At 40.5% G+C, this 21874-nt stretch overlaps 3 protein-coding genes across 56 annotated transcripts in view; all 3 read left to right on the top strand.

Moving 5' to 3' along the window:
• The window catches only part of tcf3b (transcription factor 3b), a 28539-nt gene extending 18914 nt beyond the window's left edge, over positions 1-9625 (top strand). For 10 of the 50 annotated variants that reach the window (XM_085774016.1, XM_085774011.1, XM_085774010.1 and 7 more), the window contains 10 exons: positions 46-104; positions 454-529; positions 2669-2733; positions 2951-3148; positions 3928-4039; positions 4329-4473; positions 4803-4856; positions 5457-5692; positions 5811-5959; positions 6090-9625. In XM_085774016.1, coding sequence (XP_085630142.1) covers positions 46-104; positions 454-529; positions 2669-2733; positions 2951-3148; positions 3928-4039; positions 4329-4473; positions 4803-4856; positions 5457-5692; positions 5811-5953 — 1088 coding nt within the window. In that variant the 3' untranslated portion in view covers positions 5954-5959; positions 6090-9625. The remainder of the gene's footprint in view (positions 1-45; positions 105-453; positions 530-2668; positions 2734-2950; positions 3149-3927; positions 4040-4328; positions 4474-4802; positions 4857-5456; positions 5693-5810; positions 5960-6089) is intronic. The other 40 variants (XM_085774004.1, XM_085774020.1, XM_085774018.1 and 37 more) reach the window with 16 other exon arrangements.
• Positions 9626-9957: 332 nt separating this feature from the next.
• Positions 9958-11948, top strand: LOC146988548 (cytochrome b-c1 complex subunit 10-like). The gene is made up of 3 exons (XM_085774025.1): positions 9958-10099; positions 11164-11305; positions 11766-11948. Exons 1-2 carry the CDS (start codon positions 10038-10040, stop codon positions 11282-11284), a joined length of 183 nt encoding a protein of 60 aa, XP_085630151.1. The 5' UTR covers positions 9958-10037; the 3' UTR covers positions 11285-11305; positions 11766-11948.
• Positions 11949-12266: 318 nt separating this feature from the next.
• mbd3b (methyl-CpG binding domain protein 3b) lies at positions 12267-21700 on the top strand. 5 transcript variants are annotated; one of them, XM_085774041.1, is made up of 8 exons: positions 12400-12465; positions 14909-14977; positions 15691-15850; positions 17891-18028; positions 18117-18207; positions 19393-19570; positions 20120-20272; positions 20504-21700. In XM_085774041.1, the coding sequence occupies exons 1-7, from the start codon at positions 12452-12454 to the stop codon at positions 20265-20267; spliced, it is 798 nt and encodes a 265-aa protein (XP_085630167.1). In that variant the 5' UTR covers positions 12400-12451; the 3' UTR covers positions 20268-20272; positions 20504-21700. The 5 variants fall into 5 exon arrangements, with proteins under 5 accessions (XP_085630169.1, XP_085630167.1, XP_085630168.1 ...); XM_085774042.1 differs by having other exon boundaries at positions 12437-12465; positions 14909-14938; XM_085774043.1 differs by lacking the exon at positions 14909-14977 and having other exon boundaries at positions 12267-12465.
• Positions 21701-21874: the final 174 nt, after the last annotated feature.

The following is a 21874-nucleotide window of genomic DNA, read 5'->3' as shown; positions in this document are numbered from 1 at the left end:
AATTAGCGGGTCATCTGACTCATATTACTTATTTTGTCTCTGCAGCCAACCGAGCCACCACAGCTGGCAGTTCAGGAGATGAAATTGGGAAGGCTCTTGCCTCAGTGAGTTCTCTTCTCTTTGTTGGTTTTTGAAATTAGTGCTGGGCAATAAAACAATTACGACAGTTTTCACCAAGATTTTTATTTTCTCTGACAAAGTGACAATGTGATACTTTCAGGCGATTCTTGTAAAAAAAAAAAACAAAAGCGTGAATTTGAGTATGGCAATGATGCCAACAAAATTCCTTTAGTAGTTTACTGTTTTGTTTTTTATGGTTTGATTCAAAACAGATGAAAGTCTTGTAACACACATTGAAGATACATCTGAACAAAGGCAAAAGATTGAAGTTTTAAAAAACTAATAATTGTTTTTTATTTGAAATATTTTATAATGCATTGTATTTTCTTTCAGATTTACCCATCGGACCACAACAGTAATAACTTCTCCTCAGCTCCGTCTACTCCTGGATCTCCTCAGGCCATTGCAGGTACAGTTCAGTCCTCACATATGGATATTCAGGGGTGCAAACTTGTCACCTTTCGGCGAAATTCGCCGTTTTGGATCCCAAATTGGTCATTTGTGTGATTCGTGTAAATCCGCAAAAAAAAAAAAAATTGAGAGGGGTCCGGCGAGGCGAAGCAATGCACCTGTCTCTTTAAGGCGCATGCACCTTATCTGGATGACAAGGAGTCATGGCAGCGCTCCTCTTCTGTCCAGCAATACACGCCTGAAGCTTCACTTTTTTTTTTTTTTTTAAAGTATATTTTTTGGCTTTTCATGCCTTTATTCGATAGGACAGTTGAGAGTGTGACAGGAAATGGGAGGCAGAGATGGGGGGAATGACATGCAGGATAGGGCCGTCCGACGCGGGACTCGAACCGGGGCCGCCTGCAGCGAGGACTATAGCCTCAACACATGGGGCGGGTGCACTACCAACTGAGCTAAACTCCGCCCCCTGAAGCTTCACTTTTAATACAGACTAACTAATGCGACTTTTTGAGCATGGCGAGTGAAAGAGTCGGAGCTAGAAGATGCGCCAGTAGCGTTGTAGGTCTGCTGTATGGGACCGCGTGTGTGTGATGATCGCGATCGAGACCAATTAGCGATTAGCGCGTTTAGCATTTATTAGCTCCAGTGTCTCCTTCTCTGGAGGAGGGTCTGGCGAGCGAGACTAGCTCCAGAGCGACCTGTGCAGCAGCAGCAGCAGGAGGAGGAGGTTGACTGACTGTGGCAGGACACCTCTGCCTCTGTTTCACTTTATGTTGCTGGTAAATAATGTGGTTGTAAAAGTAGTAGGCTAAAGTTAAATTATTTTGTATGCACTAATTAAAGGGGCAGAGCTTTAAGAGACATTTTAGCTTTTATATTTTATAAGATATATATTTTGTAAGAACCACAATTAATAAATATAGGTTATATATTTCAGTGAATATCTAATTGTTCTTAGCATTTGTTAGATAACTTTCTTTGCCCAATAAATTAAAACATGTTGGAACTATCAATGTTTCCTCTCTTGCAGCCAGAATCTCACCTACTTTTAACCTCAGACTGTCACAATGATGTATCAGATGTCAGACTGCCTCATTCTTTAAGTTTTAACCTGAACAAGACATGATTGATTTTCCCAACGATCAAAGTATACGAAACCGAACCGAAAACCATGACCACAAAACCGTGAACCGAACCGTTTGCTTGAACATCTTTTAAATACATATTGCCGCTTAATATGTTTTATGTAACCTATGGCATTTTTGAGCTTCATGTGTGTTATTGGACAGAAAGAGCAGCGCTGCCTAGGAGCATAGCCCACGTACAGAAAACACATTTACATCAATAAATAAATGTTTCACAATGAACCAATCAGTCTGTATTAAATTTTATTTAGTTTGAAGGCAAGGTTTGCAAGGTTCATCTGATGGACATCAAGGGACAGATTCTCCCAAGTTTTGCACAGCTTTTGCTCATGCTAAACCTGCATAGGCTGAAGACCCCCTTCACATATTTAAAACCAAACACAGAGAGACAGATTGTGCAGGTTTAACAGGAGCAAAAGCTGTGCAAACCTGAGTAAATCTGGACCCTAGTCTCATGCTAAAATTGACTGTAAATTCACCTTTAAAGTTGTTTTGTTTTTTTTAATTCCCCGGGGGAGCATGCCCCCGGACCCCCCTAGGGGGTCGGTATCTTGTCACCTTTTTTACCCCTGATGAGTTTGCACCCCTGGATATTACAAGGGTCAAATTATTACCAAGTCAAGAACTTTATGGTATTCATCTGTATTATGGAGCCAATAAAAGTTTTTTACTACATGGTTTTGATGTAGAATTTATGGCAGTGGCAGTCTGACTGCTTTGTAAATTCTGCCAATCAAAAGGCTGGTAAACCGAGTTCAGGTGGTTTCACCCTTTTATTATTCATCTTTGTGATGCAACCATGCATTTTTTGGATAATATATCAATTTCAGTGATAGAGATCCAACATCATATTATTCATAAACATTGACATTGTTCATTTTTTCTTGTGTAGTTCTTGGTGTAAAAATGTTCCTTTGCACAGAAATGTATCTGCAGCTCCATCTGGAATAAAGTTAAATTAACACTTAACACTTTCCCAATATTTCTCTCTGCAGGAGCTCAGTCTCAGTGGCAAAGACCAACCACACCCAACTATGAAGGGCAACCACATGCACTGGTATGTAAAAAGCATTTTTCTGCCACTTCAAAGTCTTTTGGAGGCAGGGAGCTGCTGTAATATGTTCTACAAGTCTTAACATGCTCATTATACTAGTTTAGCACAAATGCTTTATTAAATCATAAACTCTAAACTACTGTGTGTAGATCTGTTGGCTGTTTCCTGTGCTTGTATTGTGTCACATTGATATTGAGGTATGTTTCTTGTGTTTATGCAGCAGAATAAAATGGAGGATCGTTTGGAGGAGGCCATCCATGTACTGCGTAACCATGCTGTGGGCCAAGGCCCTGGTTTAGAGGGCGCCCACTCTGACATGCACAGCCTGCTGTCTTCAGTACACAACGGGGGCCTTGGAGGCCTCTCTCCAGCTTTTCCCAACGCTAGCCTTGCCCTCAGCAACAGACATCCTGCTATGGTGAGTCACCAACTCCACTCAAATTGTATTTCACTTGTGTTTGTAAGTGACTTTGAGTAGTGTATATGACAACAACATATGGAAAACAAGAGTGTACATTGTGTTTTTGGTTAATTTTATTACTAATGTGTAATATGTATTAAAAGTTTTATGCAAAGATTTGGTGGTCACACTGTCAAAGTGGAGATTCAGATTTGTTTGAAAGGAATTCTGTGCAAGAACAATGCAACAGTCTTTGCTGAAGAAACCATGTCAGTGTTGGGATCAAGAAAAATAAGCTACCTATAATTTATAACAAGACTGACACAACCTTATCCAATGCAAAATACTTTGATTTGACTCTTAATTGTAGTTTTAAATTTTTCTTTTAATTAAGTTTTCTGTCCCAGCCTGCAAAACTCAATTCAGAGTTGTATTACCGTACTCAGGACTTTTATTGCTGTGAGAAACAATACCCGTCAAACACAATATCATTTGTGCCATCTGCTGGCCAAAAATAAAACTTCAAGCAGGGAGGAATAATGAACAGTTTGAAGCATAATTTTCACAATTGAGTCATGTACATTGGCTCCTCAGAAAATTAACAAAATTATTCATTTCATTTACAATATTTTTATGTCCATGCAGACATACACCTCTTCTCAGTTTTTCTTTGTAGCCAATGTGTCTACTGTAGTTGGACTAACACATTTTGTTTGGGGAACACTTGCAGTCTTGTTTTTTAGTGGTTCTGTGTGCGTCCTTGTGAGATTTACATCATTGTTCACCACCTTCATCAGCAGGGAGGGAAACATGAGGAGCCCACAGGCCTTCCTCCCAGCAGCACTCTTCTGCACGGTCATCATGCATCCGGGCCCACACCGTCAGCTGGCCAGCCAGAAGGCTTTACCAGTGAGTTTGACTCATATCTTTAGTTATTTTGCACACCATGTATGTATGTATGTTGTTGTTGACTGGCATTTCGTTATGATATATCTCTTATTTAATGGTATAATGGCATGGAAATAAAAGATTCATAAAGTCTTGCCACAATGCTATTGTACATTTCCACTGATTTATCCCTAACCCTGAGATCCCTAAGAAAAGGGGAGTAACATTAAGCCCATCTCCCATCTCATGGAAAACGTAAAAGCTTCAGTGCCTCAAAACTGAACAGTCACATTTCTGTGTTTGTCCCTAGGTCTCCCTGGTGGTGTGGCCCGCTCCACACACTCCTCCAGCAGCTCGGACATCAAGAGGGAAGACAAAGAGGATGATGAAAACTCTGTTGGAGACAAGTCCGAGGATGACAAGAAGGACTCCAAGGCAGCACGTAGTCGAATAAGGTGGGTTGTCATTAGTCATTTCTCTGAACTTTTACTATGCATTTGTGTTTTAACCAGAACTTTACCAAATGGATAACTCATGCTCTTACAGTCAAATGCAAACTATTATATTCCACAGAGGTGGAGATTTTCTTGTCACAATTGCCAAATATGAAAATATAAAGGACATGTGGCGATATTGGAAATATCCACTGCAAGGTCCCAAATGTTAGTCGCTCATAGAAGATAATGCAATTCAATTACTCTGTCGTGTGTGTCCCACTGACACTCAGATTATGTTAGATGTTTAACAATGTCAAAACCCCCCTCCCTTCATGTCACGTTTTCAGAAAGGAGGCGTTGACCCTCCAGATGCTCTCTGGCCTTTCAGACCAGAAAGATGAGTAAGTTTACCAGAAGAGAATCAATGTCTTGTGCTTTGTGGGCTCTTCCCAGACCTCACTCAAAGCACATGTTTGTGGCGCTGGTGTCTAAAATGTGAATTTTAATTGGCAGAATCATCGTAGTAAAATATTATGATATTCACCACCTCAGTGTTGTATGACTGACTTGGTATTTTTTCACATATGCTACAATGGAGTATTAAGATTTGATGTTTGATATTTGATGACAACTTTTATTCCTAATCAAACCGCCAATTAGAAAATTATACAACGCACAATTTTACAATGGTCTTTTAATGACCAAAATGACGCAAGCCGAAGGTCCAGTTTATCATCCTCTCTTACATTACTGGATGTTGGGTGCAGCAGCAACATGCAGACAATGCAATGTCTACTATAAAAAGGAAACCTGTCTAACTTTTTTGGGGAAACATTTTTATATTTTGAAGTGGATGCTGTTTCCTCCAGTATTCACTTGTATGTAGTAATGAGTGCTTACACATCTCATCTCTAGCACAACTAGAACCTCAGTGTTTAATGGTTGGTGTCAAACGTCTTCCTGTCTGTGGTCTGATCACCTTTTTATCTTTATTTTCAAAGCAGTAACGAGGAAGATGATGAGGACCTTCCCCCGGAGGTGAAGTTGGAGCGTGAGAGGGAACGGCGAGTGGCTAACAACGCCCGTGAGCGTCTCAGAGTACGGGACATCAACGAGGCTTTCAAGGAGCTTGGGAGGATGTGCCAGCTGCACCTCAGCCATGACAAACCTCAGACCAAACTTCTCATCCTGCACCAAGCCGTCAATGTCATCCTCAATTTAGAACAACAAGTCAGAGGTCAGTGTGCGAGCAGCACATGGTGGATGGGAACCATAGTTTTTCCTCAGCTCTGGTAAATACGCAGTTGTTCCTTGATACTGATCAGGCCTGTTTGTTTTTCCTGTTCTCTTGTCAGAGCGTAACCTTAACCCCAAGGCAGCATGTTTAAAACGCCGCGAGGAGGAGAAGGTGTCCGGGGTCGGTGAGGCTCCCATGCAGCTCTCAGGAGGCCATCCTAGTATGGGAGGAGATGGCCACAATCCAGTTGGCCACATGTAACACCGGGTAGGTCTTCAGAGTTTGCTAATGAAGTGACCATTCAGAATGTAAACCAGAGGATTTTGTTTATATTATTTTCCCAAGATTACATTTTTTAGCAGTCGGCGTAATGTTTGTGGCCCTTTTCTTTTTACAGATCTGGTGGTGTTTCCTTGGCTGTCAGAGGATGTGGCCTTAACAAATTTCTTCCACCCATTATTCTCAGTGTGTGTGTATATGTGGACATGTCTGTGTATTGTCCGTTCAAGTTTCAAGATGCACATTCACACACTCGTACACACATGCATACTGCCAAAACTGACACAGCCTGTTTGTCGCACTCCCAACCATGACTACAAGCTCAAATGTGAAGAACTTTTTTTTTTTTTAATTTTTGCTTTGTTTTATACATTTAAGATTTGTTTTCATTTTTTGGTTTCCACATGATGATGGAACGCCGGAGTACTTTTTGTCCTGCCACAAATTGGGACTTCACACACTGCCGAGAGGTGCTCTGGTGAAAGAAAGGAGACCTAAACAAACACAAATTAATTCAAGGATTTGTGCCTAATTGTTACATGTTTTCTATTTGACATTTAAGCAAATTGCTTTACATGTGAGGAACATTTATTGTAAGGGATTGCTTATGTGAATGAGCAATTATTTTTAATGTATGTCATTCCCAGCGTGATGGTACAGTCTTACATATGTTATGTAACCAAACCTATAGTTGAAGTTGAATTGTCTAAATTCAGTGACTTTTCCTTGATCTTATCAGCAAATGTTGAGGGAGGGCGGTGAAAAGGTCACAAGGGGAGGTCAACGTTTTTACAGTTCAAACGCAGCTTACATGAAAGACGGGAACTCTGACACAAGAGGCAGTCTCTGACTGGAGCCCGGTCTCGTCCCACAAGGCATCTGGAGACTTGGAATAGAAGACTCCTTCCCTTGAAGGTTATGAATTATCCAAGTGGTAGAATCTGTCAACGACAAAACTGTTCTTCCTCTGTGTTGACCACAAATTCTAGTATTACTCCAGTAGTTCCTTGTCATAGGTTCAGGTTTTTGTACTGCTTTATATACTAAAGCATTCATAGACAAGACAAAGCACAGTTGTGTAGGTTTAGGCTGGAAATAAAGTGTTGACCTGTAATGCATTTCAGTCCCTGAAAGTCCTATGTAAAAGCCATTTGAGACTCTCGCTAAGTGACGAGCACTACTGTGTGCTGTTACTTCCCTGAAATGGTTCACTGACAATGCCAGCAGACTTCACAGTTCCAAGTTTTCCCCCCCTTAATCTTCAATCTTCTGTAAAAGACAAAAGAATCTGGGTTCCTGTGACGGAGGGATCTCATCAGTGCGCAGTCGTTGAAGCAGACAAGTCTTTGTGAAACGAAGACTTTCTTTTCCTAAGCAAGCATTCCCACTGAATTACAGCTCTTCACCTATCTTCTTAGTAAGTTTGTTCTCACGTTTCTTACTGAGAGAAGTGTGATGTGTAAATTCACTTCATACATTACTCTGATATGTTTCATTTTTCAAAATTAAATATATATAAAAATATATATTTTTTTGTTAGTCTATACATTGTAGATTTTTTACATAAATGGCAATATTAGTTTGAAGTTTAGAGTGTATTGTAGATGAGCTGAATAAGGGGATTTGACATTTAAATGAATTTGTTCAAAAATTAATTCAAAATTGAACCAAGACGGCAGAGGAAAAAGGTCAACAGATTATTGAAGACAAATGTTGAAAGCGTTTGGTGTATCCTTTTTATTCCAGTTATAGTTGTAAGGCATATCATCAGCTACCCAGATGAATTCTTTCTTTCCATTTGGGGGTATGTGGACAGTTTGTGCTGCAATCTTGTTAAAGTGGTCTGACTTAGCTGTGAGGCGCCGAGGAAAAATGTGGGAAGGGATTTTTGTCTCTAACAGTAATTATGCAACTGGTTTTTGAATGTAGCTACCATACAAATGTGGATCGCCTTCATTTTCAAAGTTGTGTTCCTGCGTTTTGTCAGTACAGTATAATAGTTTTCATTTCACCTTTTTCTATTGTCTGCCCTCAACCAAGTGGCTCTGTGTGCAGCTCACTTTTTTTTAGTATCCTGCACATATTTTGGAGGCAGATGTCGGTATTTGCGTGTAAGGTAATGGATAATATGGAGAACAAAACAGTGTTATTGTGATGTTAATCCCATGTCATGTCATGTTTTGACTGCATTTTACCAACGTGTAATCACAAATGGGAGGTAGAGCATTTTGTGTGTTTAATTTCTACAAAAAGAGATGACGAAAAAGACCTATACAAGTCAATAGTGTGGCCTTTTCATTCTCAAGACTTAAGATGTCATGATGGGAGAGTGATACCTTATCAGTGCCTGAACTTGTATTTTCATTTAAGACAGTTTTATTTTGTGAACCATATCATTTCATTTATTATGGAGATTAAAGAGGTACTTGTTCATTCCCCCACCCTCCCTTCTCCTAATGCTTTTTTCAATTTTCAGGAAGAAGTTTAAATGGTATAAAGAGATTTTCTTTCAGTGTATCTAGTTAAATAAATAAATGTTACATAGATCTTGTTTAGTTTTTATTCCTTTTTTTCTAATTATTCAACTGGATTATATTGTCCAAACTGCTGTTTTAGTTAAGGTCATGGGTCCAGGTCATGAGTTTTCTTTCTATCTGCCCTATATTTCTAAATCACTTGACATAACGGGGTTCAAGAGATGCTGCTTTTGGCTCTGATTGTCGGCTTTTGATGCACATTAACATGTTTCAGTGTATGTGTTGCTTCACTTTCAATGTAGGGAGTGAGTTTTATTTTCCATAGTAGCTAGTCTCTAATGATTTGGAGCATTTTAAATTTCTGTATATCAGAGTGCAAGCCCTCTGCTGCGGTGACTTTCAGTATATTTTGTCTCCAATGACAATTTTCACCCCTGACCTTTTACTCTTCCAGCTCTTTGGTAACATTGACAGTGACTTTTTGTGAGAAGTTCTGATTGCTTCTTTCAAAAAGTTGTACTTGATGTTTTGGATTTTTTTTTTTTTTTTTACTATAATTATTATTACAAGATCAATAAGTGTACTGAATATTGTCAATTTGTTCCAAGTAAAAATCTGACTTGATGTCAAGTAGTATTCTGTGAACATCCCATTAGCCTGCAAGCTATATAGTCAAATTTTTTGTTTGGGGGAACTTAATTTCTTGACACAAGTCTGGACAGACAGTTTGCAGAAAAGCAACCCTGACCACTGCAGGAGCACATAATGTCAACAGAAAATTACAATATTACTATGGAAAGTGTTCAGTTGACGGGCTTGGACTTGTTTTGGTATAAGAAAGCGGTAATAAAACGCTTGCTTTCAACAATTTTGTCATATCTTTGTTGATCTGAAAGGAGGGGAGACTATTGAGTGTCAAATACATTCACAGGTACAGAGCCTGCTATCTTGGGAGTGACAATGACTCCTGCAAGGTCCTCAGAGTGCCTCACTCAATCTCTCTCTCTCTTTTATATATATATATAAATATATATAGTTGAGAACTGTCCTGTATATAACAGTAATGTAGCAATAAATGTGCCATTTTTAATAACAGATTATACCTTTTCCAATGTCTGGCTTTTGAATATTGTATACATAAAAAGGAAAATAAAGGAAAACATTGTAATAAAGGGTTTATTGTAGTTCGGAAAATGAATTTGTTCCTATTTTCCATTGCCAATAGCTGATCAGGGAACTAATGCATCCATGACGGCTTATTGTGTATGCAACCAAGGTGCCACATTAGATCCAAGAGCATAAACGCTAATATTGATCTGTACAGTCAATAAGCGCAAGACTCTGTGTATTATAGCTGAGTGTTTGGCAGAGACACAGCACACAGATTTCTTAGAAACATCTGTGTTGTAAACTGAGACCTTTGGAGTGCTGGCCTGAAGCGACCCTGAGCGTGTTGTTGCAGCCAATGCAGGCCACTGTTTATTTCTATCAGGCGTAAGAAGAGACAGTCCAGGGTCCTAAACAGCCATCAGCAGCGCAGCAGCAGCTCACTGCATGGAGTAAAGAGCAACAACCAGGAGGAGGTCAGCATGGTGCAGAAAATACTCAACAAGTTCGTCGGTGCCAAGTATGTGTCCATCCTCAGGACGTGGTAAGTGAAGTTAGCCGACACCGGCAACACAACTTCCGTCGTTTCCAGTCCTGTCTTTAAAACGAGTCCGTGAACGCCTCTGTGTCCTTCAAGAACCCCTTCGTTTACTAGCGACTGTTAGCTTAGCTTAGCATGCCCGTTTGTTTTGCTACCAACTGAATTAGCATGGCTAGCTAGTTAGCATCATCCGGTTGTCAACGAGTTACCTGAGCAGCACCTGAAGGAGCGGCAGAGCAGATTTGTGTCAGTCACAGTCCTCTCAACCCTGTTCAGTATGTTTCTGCTGGTCAACTAATCAAACTTATCCTTATTTGAATCACTTAGACTGCAGGGATTTAAACGGTAACGTTAACGTTTCCTCTGTTTATATTGTTAGCTGAGCTTATCTCAGTTTTACCTGTGAGATATTGGACCAATTTAGGATTAGCTGGTAAATTAGTAATAGTATGTGATATTACCAGAGCCCAATACATGAATGAAGATGTTTGTTTTTGTGACAGCTGTTTTTATTTGTTTTTTCTTCGTTTAAATATAATGTGTGCACAACAATGACCTTGCAAAAGACAGGGGAGGAGGGGGCACTGCTAACCTGATATTTATACAGATAATTTAGTCAAGAAATATGTTGATAAGTTATTAAAATTAAAATGAGTACTGATTCATCAAAATTTAAAGCCTTAAATTAATTCATCTTTTTTTGACCAGTGGCTATTCATGTTTTCCCTAACTTACATGAGTATATAGATGGAAGTTTCTCTTCGTCATCCGTAATCACAAACAATATAAGATTGGGAAAATTGCAAACACTATCATATCTGTTAAATCTCAAAGTGTTGAAGCATAGAGATTTGATTAATTCATTAAGTATTTTTAAAACTACAAGTGGACAAGTGAGTCACAACAAGTCCAGGTGAGGGGGTTTGTGCTTCATGTTATATTGGTTAAGGAGACTAATGTTCCATGTTATAGTTGTGGATGTATGTGTATTGCTATTGATTGATTGTGTCTCCTTGCATTTCTGTCTCATTTTTAAATCCCATTGGCACTTTCTTTTCCCCATCTAGGGTACCAAACCTGGTGGGCTGGGGAACAGTGGGTGGACTGGCCCTTGTCCACTTCACAGACTGGCGATTATTCCTAGACTATGTGCCATACATTAACGGAAAGTTCAAAAAGGATGAATAAGATCTGACATAACGCTAAAATGTGAGTGAATTATCTTGAAACCAGCACTCATTGTAACCGAGCCTTCCTCCACACACTTGGTCAGTAAAGTTCAGTTGGATTGCACATTAGCCATATTGTTACTTATTTAGCCACACACCCCTTCCTCCTGATAAGAAGCAGACAGGTGTAGACCATGCCAGGTCTTTATCTTGAATGTTCAAATAAATCATATTTTTGATTCTGTACCATTATATATTGTAGTAATACAACATAGTTATTTCTAAGCCATGTTAATAGTTAACACACCTTTATTCTCCACACTCCTCCACTCCCACCACCCTGGAAACCACTGTTTGGATGTGGTTGTGTCAGAACTTCTCTTGAGTGAGACAGGAAACAGGTTTCCAGTCTGAGAGAGGAAGGATGTGCTTTTCACACATTCAAACAGACGTGGTTGTGTACATTTTTACTAATGAATGGGCTGTGTGTCTGCCTGCAGGACCAGAGCTTGGCAGTGGGCACATGGGTGGATTGCTTGCACAACGCAAACTTAAGTGGGATGCGCTGGCTCAACAATCAGTCGCTGAGGGCTTGTTAGGAGTTCGGACAACAGGATGCACTATATTATATAAATGCTATTTTTGATTCATTGTTATTTAATGTGAATAAATCTTTAACCTACCCCAATGACTCTGTTTTTTTTGTGCACATTTCCAACAAATATTATGGGTCCAAAGTGCATGATGATGTTTTTTTATGCATTTGTGTATGGAGGATTAACATGTATGCAAAATATATTCTTCAAGTATTTGAACATCTTTAATCATCTAATACATGAAGCAGTTGTAAAAATGTGTATTTGACTGTCCATGAATATTTTTACTGTTAAAATAGAATTATTATTTTTTTATATGTTTATTTTTACTTTAGAGGATAGTCTTATAATATAACCCGTGCCTGCTGGATAACTATTATTAACAGAGGTATTTTAGGCCCAGCTGCTGTACACTGACAATACGCCAGTTTCGCGACAGATATCAGACAAGAGTCATTTTATCAGCCAGACTGCGAAATTTGCGTGGATAATGTCTTTCATTTCTCCCATCGAAGGGGGAGGGGACTGAGAGGAGAGGGGAGAAGGGATTTAACATAGCGAGAGGGAGAAAACGAGATAGTGTCTTCAAGATGGATAAAAACGAGTAAGTACATCATCTAAGGGACAATAAAACTACCGAGCGCGGTCATAATTGTAACTATCGTTTAATAAGCGGCGTGTCGTTTTCACTGTGTGTGTGTAAAGTATGTTTAGCATCGATTTAGGCAAAATGCACTCGGTGGTCTAGCGTTTGCAAAATAGCAACGCTGTGGTCTTCAGCTAGGATGTCGCTCTTTTCTTCAGCATCGCTGTGTATGTTTTTATGGTTTGATTGCTCCGATATGTACAGCTAATGTTGAATTAAGCATGGAGTCGGTACAGTGCGTCGACAGTGTGCTATGTGCTGTTTCCACACAGATTATTTTGAACCTCAGAAAGCAGATGATATTTTTCGTGCATGGCTGTAATACACACAGAGTAGCTGTAAATACATTGACATGCCTTTTAAAATGGTGTCTGTGTTTAATCGATGAGGTCTACTTTGTTCATTCATAAAAGCCGGCTCCAAGTCCGCTGAATGACAACGGTGGGCATTGTCGTGGTGAAACGGCTCAGTTTCACGGAGCTCAACACGAAACCTGCACATTTTTGTATTTTTTACCGCACACGCTGCAGGTCTGAGTCTTTATTTCACCCCGACCTGCAGATTGAATTATGCCGTCAAGCTTTATGGTTGTTGTCATCGCATTTGCGTGATTGCTATTTACGGTCGATGTGTAGCAGCGTAATTTATGTTTCCCATAGGTTAACATTGCTGCGGCGCTAGCACAGAGTGTCAAGGTACATGAAGTATAAAATAATACTACCGGTGAAAAAAACTTCAAAACAAAAGACTTAATGACGAACATGATTTTATTATTGCACCGGAATGACCCAAGCAAGCATAGACTCCACTCTGTTATTTAAATGTTATTTTGACATAACCAACATTTAAACCAAAATAAGTCAAGGTAATCAAAAAATTCAACATAGGGACTGTGACATGCTTAGCTAAAATTACTATTGAACTTGTGTGTTTAATTCAGACTTGTCTTAGAAAGTAATTGACTTTAAACTGGTTTCAGCTCATTCAACAAGTCTAAATTCAAGTGCCAATTAGCCTATTATGTAAATAGTTTTATGGAATCAAAACATTGTAAAACAGTATCATAAAAAACAATAATTATTATCCTATCTGGTTTTGTAGTTACCCAACTAGACTCAAAATATCTGTAAACAATGTACATGACATGCTCTATGACTAATGTTTTTGGTTTGGAGTATTATTCTATTACTTTTGTATTGTACTGTATTTTTTCAAAGTAGTTACCTATCTGTTGTTTGGTGGTTCAATCCATGGCTGAACTTGACCCAGGTTCAGGAACAGCATCCAGAGTAAAAAAAAAAAAGAAAAAGAAAGACTATGGAGGTGGTGGTCCTCTGTGGCAGCCCTTAGTGGAGCTAACCGGTACCTTTTTTCACGCCTGTTTATTTACTGTGATTTAATTTCTGATGATAATCTTGTATCTTATTTAACAAAATGTTTGTAACTTTCTTTTCTGTTTCAAGAAATGGAAACTACAGCTAGTCTAAGGGGCTTGACTAGGGTCTAACTGTTGAACTCAAACTTTGTTTGACCTCCTTTCACTACACTCACAGTATGGTTTAAACCAATCAATGCTTTTACTCTGAAGTCACAATTCCTTAACTTCCTGTCGTGTCCCAGCTGCATTGCGGTGTCTTTACTTAGCCGCTCCGTCCTACGTTTTCCTGGCGGATGTAGCCGTCGTGCCCGGCGAGAGGAGCAGGTAGTGATGCGGCTGAGAGGTCCGCGGCGGAGAGATCTGCGCGACGACAAAGAGATGAGATGTTGTGAGCAGCCGGGAGATCCCATTACAGAGGACGCATGTAGTAATATGGACGAAACAAAAGCGTAAGAAGCGCCAGGCCCGTCGTGCAAAAAAAAAAAAAAAAAAAAAAGCGACACATTTCCTGAAACCAGCCTCTGCCTCTTCGCAGTAACTTTTAGTGGATTTTTTTTTAAAGCGTTCTCGCGCGGAAATGGAGAAGAAAAGATGGGATTGCACTGCTCTCCCCAAGGGCTGGAAAATGGAAGAAGTGACCAGAAAGTCGGGTTTGTCGGCAGGAAAAAGCGACGTCTATTATTTTAGGTACTGACACAACGAGAGCTCGCAAAACTTATAGGTGCACAAGCCACGAGTCGGAGTGTAATAAGTAAGGGGGTGTGGGGACGGTGGTCGGTATAAAGTTTGTGATGGGAAGTGGGAGGGAGGGGAGGGGGCCCAACCAGGCCAAGCCAGGCCAGCTCCTCTCTCAGTAGCCGGGATAAAGAGGGAGTCTGTCCAACCCGTGCAGGCTAAGTAGTGGTGGCAGCTCCTGACGCCTGGCGAGGCCCTGGATGAATAAACCACAGTGTCATGTCAGCTGAAAAAAGTCTTCATTTGCCTCTGAAGTGAATCAACAACGGCAGATTTGTTTTCATTTAGCAGAGGAGAAGAGCAAGATGAGGAACAGAGGCAAGAGAGGGGGGAGGCGGGTCGGTTGTATAGTTTGTGGTAGGCTAACTGTACAATCATACTGGTGTTAACTGTGGTGTGTGATGTAAGAGACATTTGCATGAGTTACTAGCACGTATCCACCCACAGTTGTGCCTTTTGTTGGTCATCGCTCAGGCTAAAGATAATGTTGCTCACACAGTCAGAGCTGCAATGTTTCCATTATGAAACATTTGGTCAACGTGTTAGTATGTATCTCCATATTTACATCTTCTCCACAGGCTACTCTTTGCAATGTTGTTGAATATGTTAAATATAGATAACTCGCATCAACTGTCATCTCTACTAAAGACGTGTTCAGCTTTTAATAGACACCACCAGGGCTCAAGTCAAGCGCTCATCAAAGATTGCACTCATTTCACACAGTGTAATGTGATTTCAGTGTCATTTCTCATTTGGATGTGCTCTGCTCTTCTGTTTGCTGTTGACTTGTTGCATGTCCTGGTCCTTGTTGGTGTAGTTTTCTGTCTGCTGTGTGTGGGTACCTACAGTGTTTTTTGAAGCGTGACCTGTCCTCTTCTGTTTCTCTGCCTTCATCGCTGATCAGTTTTCGGTGTTGACATCCTCTGTTCTGGCCTGTTTGTGTTTGTTTGTGTTGTTTCTCTTATTGTGTGTGTCTGTGTGTGTGTGTGTGTGTGTAAGAAAAGATATTAAAAAAAAAAAAAGTGGTATCTCATGTCCTCTATCACTCCTCCTCTCCCCCATCTTGCCAGTCCGTCTGGGAAGAAGTTTCGGAGCAAGCCTCAGTTGGCCCGTTACCTTGGTAACCAGATGGACCTCAGCTCCTTCGATTTCCGCACGGGGAAGATGCTGATGAGCAAGTTGAACAAGAACCGTCAGAGAATGCGATATGATAACAACAACCAGAATAAGGTAAGATGAAACAGATTCACGAAGGACTGTCAAACAGGACTGATGGAGGCTGGGGACAGTGAGACGTTTCTGTATTATACAGTGTCCATGACACGGCCCATAGCTGCACACACCTGATAGTGATTAAACAAAGGATTTAGATTTAGATTCTCAATAAGTAGTAACATATTAGGTGTCTATTGTAGGGCTGGGCGATATGAGAAAAAATCCTATCACGATAATTTTTTTCATATCAGTCGATATCGATATATATCACGATAGGACTCAAGTCACTGTTTTTGTCAAGCCTAAATGTTCCATCATACTCACAAGTGAGATTTGAAGATATCAGAAGGTTATTTCTGATTTAAATATTTATTTTCTGTCAAAAATTTAACATTTCAGATGTAATGATAAACATATAAAAGCAATGAGTAATAACAGTTTCAGATAAATAAAACTGGTAGGCCTATTATATGTACAGTTAGTTCCAACCAAATAATTTGATTGGACAAGAGACATTACATGAGTGCTGATATACCAGCACTTGGACTTTTACAGACATTATCACTTCACTGTTCAGGCGTTCTTTAACATTACATCAGACAGGAGTTAAGTCAGAGCCAGGCTCCCCATACAGGAGCTGCCCCATCTCTCTGCTGCTACAGTTATAAATGCACCTGAACATTAAAACCCAGACCTGACGTGGTGGTCCATCTAATTAGCGATCATTCTCAGCCTAAACCTGGCTGAAAAAGAAAGAGAAATCGCCGCGGTTAGCGCTGGCTTCGCAAGTGGCCAGTGTTTAGGTCGGCACAATTGTTGCAACAGTTGCGGTGCGTCTGTGTGTCGCTCTGGTGTGAGCAGCAGCAGAGTGGCCACACCGTGACTGCGCTCCCTTTGATGTGTGACGGCGGTCGGGTGGAGCTCGACCAGAGCTCGACCCGCTCCGACTGCCTGCTGTCTCCGCTGTTAAAGTTTAGCATTACCACGTGTTGTGCTGTGTACAGTCTTCCTGTGCTGTGTCAATCTAACCTGGTTGGCTCAGCCATTGGTTCAGCGCGGCGCAACTCTCGTTTTCATTGGCTGTTTCTAAACATGAATGAATGAAACCTATCGACTTTCTATTGACCACTTTGCCAACCATATTGCTATTGAGTAAAGTTATATCGCGATATATATCGTTATCGTTTTATCGCCCAGCCCTATTGTACGGGGAGAAGTGAGTGACGAGTTTGTTGGAGTCTGCACTGGCTGTTTTTAAACTTTACTTTGGTGATATGCCAGTGGATCAACAGGATTTAGGTCTTTTTGGCCTTTCAGATAATGGCAGGTGCAACCGAAACACCTGTTCAACTCAGTGACAGGTGCAGGACATTGCTAAGAGTTTATTGTGCTGTTTAATATCAACCGTATCTCCTATCAGACTGTGTGTGTGTGTGTGTGTGTGTGTGTGTGTGTGTGTGTGTGTGTGTGTGTGTGTGTGTGTGTGTGTGTGTGTGTGTGTGTGTGTGTGTGTGTGTGTGTGTGTGTGTGTGTGTGTGTGTGTGTGTGTGTGTGTGTGTGTGTGTGTGTGTGTGTGTGTGTGTGTGTGTGTGTGTGTGTGTGTGTGTGTGTGTGTGTGTGTGTGTGTGTGAGATCTTAGGATGTACATGGAGATAAGCCCATGTTGTATTTGAACTTGCAAAACGTTTCAAAGCTGGAGAACCTTAAGTGCTGGGGAAGGGTTATTATCTGATATGAAAAGAATTGGCACTTTTCTAACACACAGTGGAGTCTCACATGAGCCTGTGATAAAAAATGAAACAAATAACTGAATGTACCTGCTGATTATTAATGTTCTGATTTATATTCCACTGGCACGCCAGGTGGCAGTGTGTTGATAAAAAGTTTTTTGATATTGTACCATGCGTCAATTCAGTAAACTGTTGAGCACTGACATACAGGAGGCCTGTACATGCTGTGTAACCCAAATCCTCTGACCTACATGACCGCATGCACTCATTTTTCGCTCCCACCCACCCTGCTGCCCCTCCTCTCTGTGTCTTTCGCTCTTTTAAGGGAAAACCTGACTTGAACACGTCACTCCCAGTCAGACAAACGGCCTCCATCTTTAAGCAGCCTGTTACCAAGGTTACCAACCATCCCAACAACAAAGTGAAGACAGATCCTCAAAAAGCTGTCGACCAGCCCAGACAGGTAAGAAACCTCTGGGTATCACGGTTAACGTTGCCTCACACAAACCTGAAGCACCGGTTACCTGACAATGTCACTTTCTTGCCCACAGCTTTTCTGGGAGAAGAAGCTCAGCGGTCTGAACGCTTATGACATTGCAGAGGAGCTGGTGAAAACAATGGAGCTGCCTAAAGGCCTACAAGGTGATCCACCACCATTTTTTCTTTATTATTATTATCATCACAGATTAGATTAAATTACACAGCTGACATCGGTCGAACCAAGAGACCGATGTCAGCTGAGACATTGCAATTCCCAAACTGCAGTCGCTGTGAGTCAGCGCAGTGTGCAAAATATATATTTGTAAGAAAGAAAGAAAACTAACTAAAGACAGAAATGAAAAGTGGGACAACAAAAAAACAATGGTGAATGAAAGAGTATGTATGGACTAGTAACAACAGGTGAATTCACTTGTAGGGGGACGTTTTGAAATATGTTAGTTTAGAGACCAGGCAATCCTTTTCAAACCATCAGAGAGATGAACAAAAAAGGTAAGCAATTTAGTTTGCTAAGCCTCTAGGATGTGACTGTAACATTCGTACATCCATTTAGACCACGACTGAGTAAATGTATCCCTTTGTAGACAAAGTGAGAAAGTAATCTTTTCCATTATGTTTCATTAACAATATCTGAAATGGCAGCACTCACAAAATAATCTTGAAACATTTATTAAACGCACAGCAGTGCCTGACGGACGCGTTTCAGCCCTTGGCTTTCTTCAGTGTGAGCCAGAGCCAAGGGCTGAAACGCGTCCGTCAGGCACTGCTGTGCGTTTAATAAATGTTTCAAGATTATTTTGTGAGTGCTGCCATTTCAGTTTTTTTCATTGTTTCGATTTTTGAGCCGGCACCCAGTTTTATCTTTACACAAGAGTCGAGCACGCCATTCCCTTTGTTCTCATTAACAATATCTGCCCATTCCTCTATTGTGGGAAGTCAGGATGCAGCCGGCGCCTGGTGATGGTTTTCTTGCCAGCAGAAATCAGAACACCAAATAGGTATTTGTTGAGATGCCCTATGATAAAAGTTAACTTCTCCCAAAATACGTTTTGAAATGGTAAGGTTTTTTCATATGGAACATGATTTCTAATATTTTCTGCATCTCAGACCAGAAATTTACAATTACTGGACATTCCCAAAATAAATGCCAGAGATTAGCATCCTGGCTCCTGCACATTGATCCACAACTTTCACATTGTTTCTTCAGACGGAAGAATTTACTTCTTTTAGTGACATTTTGTCATCATGTCAGTATTGATCAAAGTCGGTTCCTTTTTATTTTTATGAAATGTCGCTAAACCAAAGCTAACCACCCTGTCGGTCCCTCAGGTGTCGGCCCAGGCTGCACAGACAAGACTCTCTTATCAGCTATTGCCAGCGCTCTCCATACTAGTGCTGCTCCCATCACCGGCCAGCTGTCTGCAGCTGTGGAGAAGAACCCAGGCGTGTGGCTCAACACGGCGCAGCCGCTGTGCAAGGCTTTTATAGTCACTGATGAGGACATCAGGTGGGTCAACACTAAACACAGCCACACATGGATCACCAGATTGTTAATTGCTTAAGCCAATATCCCCCCCCAAAAAAGTCTGAACCAAAAATTGGAAACCAGATTTTGCCACATGCTGTGACCTGTGCCTGTAGAACAGGTGTGCTGCATATCTGGCTCTGATCTTTATTGTGTGAGTTTAAAAACAGGAAATAACCACTCAGGCAGTTTGAATAATGTCACCTCTGTTATCTGTTAAATCAGTCCTTGTAATGTTGGCTTGTTTTTGATTTGTCAAAAACACAATTACACCAAAAAAGAAAGAAAAGAAAGGCAGGATGCAAAGAAATAATGAGAAAATCACAATTCAAAATGAATCTGCCACCATCTTTTATTTTCCCAAAGATAAACAGGTTGAGTCTATTGAAGATGTCCACAGTCCATAACAACTGACCTTGCTCTTTGTAGGGAAAAAAACAGAATAGACCATCTGCTCTGTGCTGATTCAGTGGCTGTTATAGGCATCTGTAACTGCCAACTGTAACAGCTTCCTGTTGTGTTTATGTGTAGGAAACAGGAGGAGCTGGTGTACAGCGTGAGGAAAAGGCTGGAGGAGGCGCTGATGGCTGATATGTTGGCCCACGTCGAGGAGGCTGCCAATGACGGGGAGGCTCTGAAGGAGGAGGGCAACGGCAGTGAAGACATGGAGAGCGTATAGCACAGGTTGGTTAGGGGACAATTCAGGAAATCAACAAAGTTAGGATGAAAATGACTCAGAAAATGTTACTGTGTTCCTCCTGTGGTCAGAGAGAAAACAAACTTTTACAAACTACTAATTTGGGTAAATAATATGTCTTCCTCTTTCCAGTTTGAAACTGTTGAACAAGTTTTGCATGAACAAATAAAATGATGAAGTTTGAAATGCGACCTAATTGGCACCATCCTCTCCTGTAGGGTTTTGTAAAGTCTGGATAGGTTTGTTCAACGTCTGCGCAAGCACACGAACAGTAGGAGCCGTACACCAGTACAACCCTGAAGAACTGCCCCCCCCCCCCCCCCCCTCCCACAAGTACCTGCATCCAGTTTAAACCTAAACCTGACTTACTACCAACTGAAAGACTTGGTCTCTAATGAATCCACTCGTCATTAACTCCACTGGATGGGACTCGATGACTTCAGCGCCCCTGAAATGACTCAAAGTTGATCTATGACTTTAAACGCTTTTTAAAAGGAATCTCTTAACAAGAAATTACATTAAATGAACTTGCAAACATTAAAGATAACTTAACTAAGGTGTGTCAAATTCAGTGTTCGATGATGAGCATATTTTTTACCGAAAGGCTTTGAATGGGTTTGTATATTTTGCGACAATCATGTCAGAAACATTTTATGTCGGCAAAAAGTCAATTTGGGTGCTTTTTTGTTGTTGACGGCAGATTGGATATGAATGTTTTGTATTTTTGACATGTCTCTTTCTTGATTTTTCTTAAAGGTGCACTCCATGGGTATTTTTAACAAAACACACTTATTCCCCTTTTCTGAGTGGAACCAGTTGAGTTTTTCCTACACTAAGTTGAGCTCATTTGAATCAGCTTTTGGGGGAGGGGGGGTGGGTGGGGGGGTTTACTGCAGGCTACTGATGTTATTAAAACAGATGGTGTAGTTTGAAGCTTATGTACATCCATTGGACAGGACAGAGTTAACTTTTTATTGTTGTATTTTCAAGGAAATATTATCTTACATGTCAGCTTTGTTACCCTGTGAGTCATGTGCAGTATTGACCAAAGAGGAGACATGTCATTTTGAAAGGCATTAAGGTTGTTGACTCTAGTCTGTATTTGAAAAGTGAAAGAAAGTATACTTGAGTGGGCTGAGCACAGTGGAAAAGAAATGACTTGAAACCTCTTTCTATAGTACAACTATTACTGTTTGTAACTCTTCATCTTAATATAGGTGCTTACTGATGTTGTGAAACATTGCTGTTTTAGTGCCAAGGCTTTGTTTCTGTCACAGCTTCAGTTTATAGTTTTTTTTTGTTTTTTTTTTAATGTGTCAATGTTACCACACACATGCTGCCTCCTCGTAAACCCACGCACAAAATTGGTGACACGGCAAAATGACAGTAACAGTTTAGTTTTCATGTCTATTCATTTATCATTTGAGGAATCATGATTTTAGCTCATCCCTGTATGTCAAGGTTTGATTATGAATAATGTCAACTCACAATTGTAAAATTCTCTTCTCAATATCAGCAGGCTGATTGCTGAATTTGATTGTATTACTTATTAAAATGAGTCAGTATGTCACCAAGTCTGCAGCTTGTGG

This window comes from Trachurus japonicus, chromosome 4 (assembly GCF_045865225.1).
Source record: "Trachurus japonicus isolate A0001 chromosome 4, Traja_1.0".
Classification (NCBI taxonomy): Eukaryota; Metazoa; Chordata; class Actinopteri; order Carangiformes; family Carangidae; genus Trachurus; species Trachurus japonicus.
This window is presented reverse-complemented; position numbering and strand designations above follow the sequence as displayed.

What these genes read in the sequence shown, in the direction of transcription:
- mbd3b (XM_085774040.1), top strand. Translation starts at nt 14,463, where the DNA reads ATGGAGAAGAAAAGATGGGATTGCACTGCTCTCCCCAAGGGCTGGAAA. An exon ending in AGCGACGTCTATTATTTTAG is followed by an intron (nt 14,573 to 15,690) that starts GTACTGACACAA and finishes CCATCTTGCCAG; the next exon opens with TCCGTCTGGGAAGAAGTTTC. An exon ending in ATAACAACAACCAGAATAAG is followed by an intron (nt 15,851 to 17,890) that starts GTAAGATGAAAC and finishes CGCTCTTTTAAG; the next exon opens with GGAAAACCTGACTTGAACAC.
- LOC146988548 (XM_085774025.1), top strand. Translation starts at nt 10,038, where the DNA reads ATGGTGCAGAAAATACTCAACAAGTTCGTCGGTGCCAAGTATGTGTCC. An exon ending in GTGTCCATCCTCAGGACGTG is followed by an intron (nt 10,100 to 11,163) that starts GTAAGTGAAGTT and finishes TTCCCCATCTAG; the next exon opens with GGTACCAAACCTGGTGGGCT.